This window comes from Triticum dicoccoides, chromosome 7A (genome assembly GCF_002162155.2).
Source record: "Triticum dicoccoides isolate Atlit2015 ecotype Zavitan chromosome 7A, WEW_v2.0, whole genome shotgun sequence".
Taxonomy (NCBI): Eukaryota; Viridiplantae; Streptophyta; class Magnoliopsida; order Poales; family Poaceae; genus Triticum; species Triticum dicoccoides.
In genome coordinates this window covers 250,369,204-250,382,271 of record NC_041392.1, presented here as the reverse complement: position 1 = coordinate 250,382,271, position 13,068 = coordinate 250,369,204, and the positions used below count along the sequence as shown (strand labels likewise).

At 44.8% G+C, this 13,068-nt stretch overlaps 1 protein-coding gene across 1 annotated transcript; it reads right to left on the bottom strand.

The window, feature by feature from the left end:
- Positions 1–1,133: 1,133 nt before the first annotated feature.
- On the bottom strand, positions 1,134–11,126 carry LOC119332236 (serrate RNA effector molecule-like). The gene is made up of 12 exons (XM_037605423.1): positions 10,823–11,126; positions 10,216–10,265; positions 9,386–9,440; positions 4,324–4,398; positions 4,101–4,175; positions 3,954–4,001; positions 3,773–3,841; positions 2,928–3,698; positions 2,793–2,841; positions 2,483–2,697; positions 2,182–2,412; positions 1,134–1,603 (listed from the first exon to the last, which is right to left on the bottom strand). Exons 1-12 carry the CDS (start codon positions 11,053–11,055, stop codon positions 1,543–1,545), a joined length of 1,932 nt encoding a protein of 643 aa, XP_037461320.1. The 5' UTR covers positions 11,056–11,126; the 3' UTR covers positions 1,134–1,542.
- Between the last annotated feature and the right edge of the window lie 1,942 nt (positions 11,127–13,068).

Here is a 13,068-nt window from a genome sequence, read left to right as displayed (position 1 = left end):
TGAGAGCCGCGGCTCGGCGCGGGAGGCTCGGATCGGAGGAGGAAGGCGGGGTTTGGCGCGGGCGCGGCGGGGCGTGGGCCGGCCGGTTTGAAATGAGAAGGGGAGGGGTCACCGGGAGCCGTTGGATCGAGCCGATAGACGGCCAGGATGTGACGAGCCTTCGTGCGTGTCAACAACTTGCTTGACACGTGAGAGTGGGAGAAAGATGTGATGATTTTATGCCTTGGTTGCGGTGTGTTGAGTCCAAGGGAAAAGTTAGAGATGATTGTTGCCTCTTGCATCTCCGAGTGGCACAAATTAAGACACAATCATTTTTGTATGATTTTGTATCTTGGTTATTGATAAGATGGTTCTGAGTTCAAAACAGATATGAAATCAAAGAGACGACACGACACCCTTGCATCGCCCCTAATGACTTCCCAATGTAGGAGTAGGTGGCATGTTCTTCCTTTTCTTTCTTTTTGAAAGGGGGCATGTTCTTCTTCCTTATTCCTTAAGCTCCATGCATAGTCGCCACACTGCTAGTTGGCCACTAGGCGCTCACAAACGAAACATGCCGCGGGATACGATGGATCTGTGGTCAAGTGGCCAGCGTGGGTCACGGGCAGCTTGTCACCTTCCCAACAGGAGAGTTGGCCGGCGGGAACGTGGAATTTGTTACCCTTTCCCCGATAGATTCGTTGCCGGTCAACAATAGAGACCGGGGCCTGGCGAGTACAGAGGGTCGGACACTGACGCGACGGCCGTACTGTATGTAGTAGTAGTATTTTCCCTCAGAAAAAAAAAGCGTACTGTACTGTATTGTTTGTTCGTACGCCCAAGTCCACATCGCACGTTTTCTGTTGCATACGACGCAGTCCACGTCGCTTTGTTACCAACTACGCTCCCAAAATCTCGGCCCTACGCTAAAAAAACACTCTTGGTCAGAAGCCCTGATGATGAGCCGGCCAGTGTTACTAGCCCGTAGCGCAGCGGCCGTCGATCTTGCACGTCGACGACTGCGGATATATTACCTGAGTTTACCGTGGATTCAACGACCCTGCAGAAGCCAGTAGCTCTCTCGCGCATGTCCAGAGAGCTGCACATGGTTTTCCAGATTCAGGCCAAAGCGTACAGACTGGAACGGTCCGGAGTTCCAGGAAACACAGCTTGTGAGCAGTTTTGACCAATCAGGGTTCCATCTACCAACAGTTTTCCTGTATATAAATTACAGATTGCATGCACGGTGAGGAATATCTGGTCTGGAATTCTGGATACGGCAGCAGAGACCTCTACTCTCTCTCTCTAGATGGTGAAATTTTTGAAAAGCTAAAAAATTCTGTTGGAAATACACACTCCACAACCGTGCTTTCAGTGCGCCAGTTGCTTTGATTTCATGTGGTTCAGTTTTAGAAGCACCAATCAGTATAACATAGCTCACGGGACGGAGCACCGCAGCCGTGTTCCTCCGCCACGGTCAAAACTAATGGAGATGAGCAAGGTCCCGTTGCGGTGGTGGTATCGTCCACGGCTTCAAAGATTAAAAGGTCGTACAGCACACGCCTACAGGCTCCGGTAGTCCAAAACGGTCACTTCATCTCCAGGAGCGTCGAGATCTTGATAGCTGCAGGTGAATGACTGAAATAATGAGGCAATGGGCAGGCAAAAGGGACGGAACTAGTACTAGGAACATGGTTTACAATGTTTCAAACTGCAGATGCTTAATTTAATGTAACCCTTGGTGACCTTCGTCATAATTCTTAAGGTATGCAAAGTTACAAACTCTGAACTGATCTGAAGTTAGATAAACGTGTGAACTTTGTTGATCAGCTCAACTGTGCTAAAAAATCAGAATAATTCCATACTGAACTTCAGAGAACAAGATATCAGAACATGCACATCAAGACAATGAAACATAATGACGTGGAAGAGAAATCCAGAGATAAATAGCAGTGACCATTATTGTTTAAGATATATCATAATCCTTTTTTTTATTTCCACGTACATATGTAAATCTAATATTTTTAAAAATATGCAGTACAAATTCCTACTGTTTCTCACCAAGATCATTGAGTATTATTTAACAACAAGCATTTATTCTGTCGACAGCTTTTCAGAACGTCGAAAATAAACTGCTACATATTCCATGGCGAGAACCATTAGGGAACAAAAACGCAACGAGATTGAGATTCAAAACTTTACCTTCGTATTTTACGGGGATCCTGCATGCGTGGATCTTGCATACGTGGATCATGCATTATAGGAAGTGGAGCATTAAGGATTGGTGATGGACCACCCAATGGGGGACCACCACCCCTTCCTGCTTTCCTAGGACGCGGACCAGCATTCGGCTCAAAAGGTGGTGGCCCACCTTGCTCCCTCAACATACGCATTGCAACTTCCGGTGGTGCAGGAATAAACGGCCCAAGTGGGCTGCAATAACAAATGAAACAACAATAAGAACAACATTATGCAAAATAAACAGAAATTGCAGACTACTTACCCAGCACCAGGCACAGGCATCAGCATTGGAGGAGCAGGAATATCTGGAGGAAAGGCACCATGTACAGACGGATCACCATAAGAATCATACATTGGATCATCAGGGTTTTCACTGGATCCATCAGGGTTTGATGAATCAGCATTTCTGTCAAATCTACGGCCACGTTCATCTCTCAGCCGACTCTCAATTGGTGGCCGCTGTCTGCCCTTTTCCCTCTGTAAAATTGACCAATACAAACAAAAAGACATGAGCTTAATTGCTGGCTTGCTGCCGATTTGCAAGTGAATATAAACCAGGCAATGAGGCTTACTGGAGCAGATTGTTGCATGATCGGTGTCCCCCCAGGCGCCTTGGGATCACTGCATCCAAGATAAAACACTCCATAATCTAATTGCAATGTGAAACATTATTTTGCTAAAAAAGAACCAAGATGCAGAAAACGTACTTCATGTAGTTCTCAAAATAAATATCCTCTCTCACTTTTGAAGTCAGCTCCACCACAAAATCAGTATGCTTGAGTTTGAGATGCTTCGTGACGAACTCAGAAGCATGGAAAAGCTTTGTGCACCCCTTAGCTCCACAACCATATTTCCATCCATACTTCTCATCCCTTATTTTCCTGACATGTGGATCCAACACTTCACTAGCAGCTGCATCAATCTTGTCCTTTGCTTTCAATATTTCCAATGGATCCTGACCTTGAATCCTGTCTTGCCAGAATGAATCAAGTTTCTCCTCCCATTCAGCTGTATTTGAGCTAGGCCCATCATATGTCCTTGAGTCTGCTTTCACATGCCTTAGGCCTTTTGGCTCATTTGTCTCAGACATGCCATAATAATCCACACCATGGATACGCCACAAATAAGTGACAAGAGTGTCCAGCAACTCAACACCTTCAAGACCCTTCACAGTAGATGCACCCCGTATTATTACAATTGGGCCCATTGAACCATGTGATCCGCTGCCTGCTTTGTCATCATCACTACTAGATAGAACATTGTTCTCAATACCCTTCTCAGAATCAAGTTTACAGATGAGAGCTTGAGCTTGTTCAATGTCAATGCTAATTCGCCGAGGCTCAGAACTGACTGGATGAGCCTTGGGAGCAGAATAATATAAATCATCAGGGTCCTTTCCAAGTTTCCCCTTTTTTCCATTTACATTCACGTCATTATTTCCAGATTTGTTCGCTGCCGAACTCGTTAATCCTGGACCACTGCACGATGGGAGAAACAGAAGGTAAAACACATACTTTCAAAGGGAGGAGGGCATGGGGTTGGGGGGTCTTACGTGTCAAAATTTCCGCTCTGCAAATCTTGGAAGAATTCATTTGCAGTAGCTCTCGCAAGTTCGTTCCGTCTGCTTGTGCAAAGAAAGATAATAACTATCACCTAAATGGATTCCCAATAAATAGTAACAAAGGAGATAGTTCACTACATAATTGTGGAAGTATATTAAGAAACTAGCTAACCTTTCCATAACAGATTCAAGGTTAGTAGGATGGTACTTGTTTCTCAACCTACAACAGAATGAAGAAATGGGCCAGTAAAATGTCTGGAAAAAAAATGGTCACTAGAGGGCACATCAAAAGGATGCAATGGAAAAAAAAAAGTAATACCAATCTTCATTCTTATGAAGGTCAAAGTAAGCTTTCTTCTGAGTTGTGATGTACTCTGACTTGTACTCCTCATATCTAGTAAAATGAACAGAATTATGTCAGATAAACCCTACTGAAAGTATACTGCACAACAAAATTGAAGTTCTATCACTATAAAGGAGATAGACTAGTTGTAGTTGAATTATAAGTCTGACACCACGAAGAGCGGTTCAGCATAGCAGACCTGCTTTGAGCTTCAACAGGAGAAACGTCATCTTCAAGCTCCTGCATGAACTGCTTGTAAGACATCAGACCTTCCCTGTGAAGCATCAATGTTGGTCATGTCAATACAAGGAAAAGGAAACACAAGTACGGCCAAATATATCTAAGGAAAAATGTAATCATCCCTGTAGTTTACCAATGGGCTCGTTTCGCCCCTCTGCTTTATAATGTTCAAGTTGGTTCCTATAATTTCAAAACTGCTCACAGTTGGTACTCTTCAAAGAAAGATGGATACGGACAAATTAAGCACAACATAGTGCTGCTTATACTTGAAAGGAGATGGTGTCAAGAATTACGAGTCGAGGAGTCAATGAGTCGAGCCGAGGTTGAGACTCGTAGACTAATCGTGACTAGTCTAGACCACTGCTGGACTAGTCGACATGGTACTGTAGTACTCAACTTACAGTAATCAACTACTAATACCTAGTAAGTAATTAAAAAACAGTATAACTAAGCGACCTACAAGCCTCCACAGCGATTTAACGTTCTCGGCCGTTCGATCACAATATTGGACGTTCCACGATCTATCCACCGTACCATGAATAGCCTCTGCCCGTTTTTCACCTCATCACCTGCGAGGCCCGCCTGGATCCGGGCCGCTACTCCACAGGCCGACCTGGGGATCCGCTTATTAATCGGACCAACGAACCATGATAGCCGTATACAGGCCCATGGTTTCTGGCCCGTACTGTGCATCCCCTGCCTCTCTTGCATCCGTCGTGGGTTCCTCACCGCCGCCGCCGTGGCGTGCAATGTGGCAGTCCTACTTCCGCTTCAACGCTTCCACGCTGCTTAGTTTCATCCCTTCGGTAGGGGCACGTGCCGTCAGCGTCGTCGGGCCTCCATTTCGTTCCCTCTCCTACCCCTTGCTTGCTTGAAGGCCATAATGAGCGACCTGAAACTGCCGTCATTGCCATAATCATGGTGGGGTCGACCGTCTCCCTCTTGCAACAATTGTGATTAATTTTGCCATCACGGCGTTACTTCCTCGTCCCTCGTCCCATTGCTCACATGCATTATGTTGCACACAATTATCTTCCTCTCTATCTTCCGTCTCATCTCCAATATCCAGTTCATCAGCCATGTTTCCTGCTTAGTTTCGTGGTAAGCATGAGGGTAAGGATTAAGGAACCACTTGATTTGTTCAATTCGATTAGGTTACCAAAAAGAACAAGTATGTCAATAGTCGTCTGTGTGTGGACCACTGCTGGTTCGTGTTAAGCATGATTGTTTCGATTAATGAACCACTTATGTGATGACAAATAGTTTCGTGTTAAGCATGATTGCTCGTTGTCTTATCTACTTGTTTTTCGTTCCCTTGGTGGCCCCTGCTGTGTGCTGTCATACAAAATACGAGATGAATTCTTCCATGTATACTCTGTCGTCTAGGAGCTGGGAGTGCCTTGGTGATGAAACAACGAGCAGCAAAGCGGTGAGCGACATGTCCACTTGACTTCCCTCCCTTATTTTATTTTCTTATGTTGGTTCTTCTCCGTTGCTTCACTGCCCATTGAGCTTTTTCTTGTATTATCTCAGTCCCCTCTTGGATCTTCAAATGCGCCTTTTTGCAGGTTTCAGGAGACGCTTAATAATATAATTTTCTCTGTAAAGATGGTAATGTTGTTTACATTGTTCATTTTATTCTACAGATTCTTACTTACAAGATTGGATAATGAAACTAGGAAGGGAATCGAAAGTTTGTTCTCCTGTTTCTTGAATTAGTTGGAATTCTGAATGAAAAAAGCCATTCAAGGGACATAATCATGGAAACTAACTGTTTCGCAAAGGAATGAATGGTAAGCTACGTATGCATTTCCCATATCTGTACTAGCTCCATTTAAACTAGAACCAGATGACAGGTTATACAATTAAGTAAAACTGTAATTTACATTTGTATATCTTTGAAATATATGAATGGTTCCGTCATTTTTTCTGACTTTGATTAATTTAGAATTTATGATTTCTGTCATTATTCACCCAATCACTTTGTTTCCATGCAAAAAAACATATACCATCAAGCAGTTACAGAACAAATTTATAAACTATAGTGAATACCTTTTATTGCCACAGTAAATTGTTTTATCTCTTTCTGAATTGGAATATTTATTTATTACTTAATGAAAATTCATGCTGCAATTTCAGAGTTTAGGTGAGGATGAGTTGATCATGTGGCGAGGATTTGGGAATCTCTGGTGCATTCTAGCCTGTAGTGTAAGCTCTTTGTGCTTGTCACTTAATATATCATGTTGCTAATAAACTGCAAGTTACAAGAAGTATAACTGCTTGGATTATTGACCATTTGAGGATTACGCCGGTGAAGAGGGATCTGGTACATCTCTACCTAATATTAAAGGGACGATTGTTTCTCCACTATTTTTTGTCATCAGGTTTTTTGTTTTTCGTACGTCGTCCATTTATGACGTGTTTCCGTTTTTGTTTAAAAAGGAAAAAAAAAACTGTGCTAATGAGGCCTCGAACCATGGTGGCCGGGAATTGAGCCTAGCAGGCTAACCAACTCCACAAACCAACAACTTTGCTTGAACAAAGGAAACTGCCTCTATATTATAGGATGAGCGGTTTTTCAATAAATAAATAAATTGAAAGGCAGACCGGACCGCTGCTCACTTTAAATGCAAAATACTAATCTCCGCACAATGGCTGCCCCATGCACGTAAAAAAAAGGCTGCCCCATGCACATAAAAAAAAGGCTGCCCCATGTGTAACGGATGCCCCATGGACCTAAAATAAAGGGCTGCCCCATGTGTGGCTGATTTAGTTGGGCCATGCATTACTGTTTTGTTCTGAACTTCTGATGATTTTTTTAGGGGTAATGACTTCTGATGATATAAGGGAAGTAACATAGATGCATATTTTCATCATACTTGCATCCTTTATAACAATGATTTTATTATGATAAATTTATTTTAGTTGATGGGAACCCTTGCTTCTGTTCTGAAACATACTTTGATTGAAAATATGCATCTATGTTAAGAGATGATGGATAACTAACATTTGTGTTAATATTTTTATTAGTTTGTGCTATTTATCAGTAAAAAAAGTTAGCCTTTATTCATTAATTTCCCATAATAATTTTTTCACCAGGATGACAAGAAATGACCCAGTTCGAAATGCGCTTCTGGTCTGATCCATAATGTGCAAAGTTTTAATGGGTTCATATGGATTTAATTAGAATCAACTCACATTGTGGAAGTTCCATCAATGATTAAAGACGGTTGAACTCACTGACCATATTACATATGCTTATTCTTTTTTTCCGTTGCAACGCACGGGCATATTTGCTAGTATTTACTAGATTGAGAAAAAAAAAAGGCACAACGACTGCCTCTTGAAGTGCTATCTTTATGTACGAAGTCTGCTGGACGCATGGAACATGCCCAAGGGTCCTGATCTTGAGTACTGTTTGTGGTCTGCTGCAGCATGCCCATTTTATTTGAGAAGATAACCAACTCTATGGAGACATTCCACTGTCGAACTCCTCTGGGAGAGTTGAATTATGTGCAAAGATCAGACAAGGCTAGCCTCCGGAAGATAAAATGTTGTACAATTTTTTGTTATGTGTATTTCTCGATCATCTCTTCGGATGAACGTGCTATAGGGAAAATGTGAACACAAAAGGATTTTTGTGATTAGTGGATTGATTCTAATTAACAGTTGACAGTTATGCTGCACCACTTATATTAAAAGATTGTAGTTTGAATCGGTCAATATTTAATCAAATGTATTTATTATCCAAATTTTCTTAATATTTCTATATATTTTGTTTAGTATGAACGGGTGTGGCAACGCGCGAGTATATACAACTCCCTCTAACTCTAGTACTAAGCTTGAGACACTTATTTTGGGACGGAGGGAGTATATATTATACAATAAAAATTGAGTTGATCCAGAGGAGGATCATATCAGCATAGGAGAGCATCAAGGGAGGAGCTCAACAGCAGAGGGGTGGATCCAGGGAGGAGCAGAACCAACAAAGGGAGAGCATCGTAATGCTCCTGGCCGCCGCCGCCGCGGCGGCAGTGGTGGGTAGCAGCGGCAGTGGCGGCGGCCTGGTCCCAGGTGAGGCGTCTCGTTGTGGAGCAAGCCTAGAAAGCTAGGGTTGCAATTTTTTCCCTCCCACGGGCTGAGCTCTGCTCACTTATGCCTCCCAAATTGAGTCGATGGACTCAAACAACCAGACTAGTCTAGACTAGTTGATGACTAGTCGCTCCACCGTTCGACTCAACAAGCTAGTCTACACGAAGAAGCTAGTCGACAATCAGACCGAGACTACTAGACAAGTCACAGTTTAGACTCGTAATCATTGGATGGTGTGCACTTGTTTTCCATCTCTTATCTGTGGAAGCATTTATTTATATGCTAATCAAGCAAAGTAACCATATCCTTTTACATATTGTACATAATTGCCCAAGAGATCCAGGATGATTGCATCATTTTCAATTATTTAATCCTCACATTGATTTAAGAAGAAAATCATAAGTGTATTACTTCAAGTGGTTTGCAACAATGGTTGTTCTTTTATCCCTCAACATTGAGCACTTAGTTCAGGTCCTGTATAGTACAATAATCTTTTCAGTTACAATGCTTGCACAAGGAAACAGCAAGTACTTGGAAATACGACAAGCTTGAATGCTCTCAAGTTTGTAAATGGACCCCCACAAAAACTCAAAACAGAATGCAAAGCATGCACTCATAATCATTTCATTTAGCAGGTATAATTAGTCACTGATTTCATCTTAGCAGGTATAATTAGTGACTTAATAACGTCCAACGTGCATCACCAAAATGAATGAAGGTTGTTCGGAATTACGCCCTCCATTGCAGAATGTAAGGCATATTATGTGACACAAAAGTTCTATCATTAGAAAATACATTCAAATACAAAAGCAATGATATGTTTTTCTGTTACAATGAACCACATTTTATTGACCAAATCGTTTGGTCGAACTTGAATCTTGGGATGTTCAGGCACGTTACATTTTTCAATGGAGGGAGAACATGCATACCTACGGGAGTTCCCTGATCCTTCATTCCATCCACCATGTCCAGAATCATGCCAATCTATAGAATATGTTGGACGCAAACCAAAATGCACGCCATTAACAAACAATTACATCCATAAGATACTAAAGTAGACAAGAAATAATTTATGTGCCCATATGCCATTCATTTTTTAAATGACTTCTCTTCATACTCTGCTACTCCCTCCCCGTCTGGTTTTTTATTAGGCCCATCGACCGGATTGGCAGGACCAAGGCACCCACACGCTTTACAGATATCAGTAATTGCTTTGGAAGGAAAGTAATTTAATGACATTCATTTACCCCAAAACTATTGGGCTAGCTAATGCCACCCCAGGCCCACGCCTCGTGCACTCGGAAACTGCATGAACAATCAGAAGGCAGTTTCCATATCATGCACGCCTCTGTTTTAATCTTTGTGCATGCTAACCGTTACCTAATTAATAGCATCGAAAACGAAATGAAGAGAGATGATCGAGACAACAGCGGCCAAATTTCGAGCCATTTCCTCGAGTGGCCTTAGAATGAAGGACGTCGCTGTGTTGCCCTCCAGCCTAATAAACCCGGACAGAGGGAGTAGATCCTAATAAGGTTAAAAAAAATATGCCCTGTCTTTGCTTTGATTCATGGTCCAGTATGATGACTACATTAAGTATGGCTCGCTCATAAGTCTTGACGTAACTCACGAGGCAAATGAACTCAAGCCAGACTTTCGATCTATCTGGAACTTAAAGCTACTAGTTTTAAATATGATAGCGACCGTACCATATGAATAATTATTGAATACTGCATGACCCTCCTCCACTAATGCATACCTGGTGCACGATTGTTGTGTCGACCTTGGCCACCATGATCATTCCCAAACCTAGGAAATAGAAGCACAGAAATTTTAGAATCTGCAGCAGCGCTCAACCAAACTTGTAAGCACAAAAACCAGACACTGGTAGACACCCAAACAATCAGATAAATGCATCCTTTATGTTCATTATTTTAACAAATAGCAACTCGGGGGTCAAAACAAAGTGCAGCACCTAAAGCCACTTAATAAGCTCAGTCAGTGTATGAGTAGCTCAGGATTTTTATGGTGTTACTGGGATTCAGGAACTAAGAAGCAATTGCGAGACCATAACCAACCTCGACGTCTTCACTCACTTGGAAAACCACAGTTAGAAGAAATACAGCAGCATGCCTTGGACAGGCTTGTTGCGCACTGCAAATCCACAACGCTACACCTAAATAGTTCTAACCAATACGGCGACACCAATCTAAGACCGCGATCTCTAATCAGCAACGAACGATCTCAGTGACAGCAACAAAGCAAGGGTCCAAGCAAGCTCTGATTTGTTTGGTCCGGCTACCAAGCTCGCTGAACTCCCTCCATCCCTGCCCCAACCCCGCACCAAACTTTCGAAAGGCTCTCACCTCCTGTCGTCCTGCCCGCCACCAAGACGGCGCCGGTCGAACCCACCTCCTTCTGTCCGGTGCCGCTTGTTTTGCGCCGCCGGCGGAGGGGGGCCGGGGGGAGGCGGCGGGAGCACGGGCGAGGAGCGGCCGCGCTTGCGGTCGCCGCTGCCGCCGGCGGAGGAGGGGGGAGGGGGAGGGGAGGAGGAGGCCCCAGGCGCCGCGCGGCGGGGCGCATCGGCGACCTCGGCCATGGGTGGTGGGTGGGTGGCAGCGTGGCCCTAGGCTAGGCGGCTTGATCTGGAGGATCTCCCGGTTCGGGTCGTGTCGGGTCGGGAAGGGGAAGGTGCGCGAGGAGGGAGGAGAGATGGTTGGGTGAAAAGAGGAAACGTCAAGGGAAACGAAGAAAATGTGTGATGTGTGGGACCGGTTTGACCTGTCATGCGGATGTATGTTTTTTTTACAGAAAAAAGCCATGAAAAATACTGTGATTGTATAAGAGTGATGAAGTACTCACAAAGGATTTGTACTTCTACCAAATATTGATTGCATACCATATATTTTTTCTCTATAGATCACTTCTTCTTTATGAAAAATGGTGTTTCCAGAACAGGAGACGTTTGTGGAATGCCGCTCATGCTCGCCTCTCCTCTCTGTTGCGCCGCCGAACCACTACTCCCCGCTGCCCCCGCCCACCGCCACTGTCGTCGCCTCCGGATTGGGATCTTCCATCCCGCCCCTACGCTTTGTGCCCACTCCTCGCCTTGGCGTTGAGAGAAAAAGGAAGCATGCATGCGAAGCAGAGGAGGACTCCAGATCCAGTTCAAGCGTGAGCCCGGAGATGGGATCTTGGCGGTGGTGGAGGCGCATCGGAGAGCAGTCTCCAACGCCGCCATCGGGTGCATCCATATTGGTGTCGCACCCGTTGGCCCCGTGGGCGGAGACCACGGCGGAACGTGCGGAAGAGATCATGGCAAGAAGACGATGGACGGCACCTCGGTGCTCGATGGGAAACTCACGCTCCACAATTACACGTCTGGACATGCTACGGGAATCAAATACGATGGCTGCCCTTCGGGAGAGATTCAAGTGGCACCAAATTGCTGCAAACATGGCTGAGCTCAAGGCAATCACAGAGCGAGACTTGCTCGCGATAAAAGATCAGATCCTTCAAAGCACGTGTGCGAAGTCGAGGCAACCGAAAGATAAGCACAATCCCTCTCGCCAGTGAGAGATCAAATTCTCGATTGTTAGCGACTGAGGTTTGTCTGCTCTAGCCCGTGAAGACTGTTCAGATTCATCCCGTGATCCCTTGGATTTTTCTACTCCTGTTCTAGATGTTTGGCCACCTACCGATGTTGCGGAGACTCACTCCACTACATGAGTGCGTGTGTGCAGTTCCATCCAGACTCCCCCTACGAGCCATCCTCCTCGCATGAGCCTGGGGCGCACGAAGATCGCGTACTACAAGCTTTTGACGTCGAAAACACGTGCCCAAAGGTCGCGCCGTGGAGGCCAGGCTCGTGCCCCGCATTATGACCGACCTTCCTCTGACCTCGGACGAGGAGGGGGAGCCACACGCTCAAAGGAGGCAATCTTGGCAGTTGATCCAACCGGCTTTGGGTTGGAGATGGCGGGTGCCGCCGTCGGTGGGTGTCGGTGTCAAAACCGGCGGATCTCGGGTAGGGGGTCCCGAACTGTGCGTCTAAGGCGGATGGTAACAGGAGGCGGGGGACACGGTGTTTACCCAGGTTCAGGCCCTCTCGATGGAGGTAATACCCTACTTCCTGCTTGATTGATCTTGATGATATGAGTATTACAAGAGTTGATCTACCACGAGATCGTAGAGGCTAAACCCTAGAAGCTAGCCTATGGTATGATTGTTGTTGTCCTACGGACTAAACCCTTCGGTTTATATAGACACCAGAGGGGCTAGGGTTACACAGAGTCGGTTACAAGGGAGAAGATCTACATATCCGTATTGCCAAGCTTGCCTTCCACGCCAAGGAGAGTCCCATCCGGACACGGGACGAAGTCTTCAATCTTGTATCTTCATAGTCCAACAGTTCGGCTGTCCGGAGACCCCCTAATCCAGGACTCCCTTAGTAGCCCCTGAACTAGGCTTCAATGACGATGAGTCCGGCGCGCAAATTTGTCTTTGGCATTGCAAGGCGGGTTCTTCCTTCGAATACTCCATAGAAGATTTTGAACACAGGGATAGTGTCTGGCTCTGCAAAACAAGTTCTACATACCACCGTAGAGAGAAT

Coding starts and splice junctions, on each gene's coding strand:
- LOC119332236 (XM_037605423.1), bottom strand. CDS start 11,055: ATGGCCGAGGTCGCCGATGCGCCCCGCCGCGCGGCGCCTGGGGCCTCC. Junction 4,002..4,100: donor CTTCATAAGAATGAAGATTG/GTATTACTTTTT, acceptor ATTCTGTTGTAG/GTTGAGAAACAAGTACCATC. Junction 2,842..2,927: donor TATTTTGAGAACTACATGAA/GTACGTTTTCTG, acceptor TCTTGGATGCAG/TGATCCCAAGGCGCCTGGGG.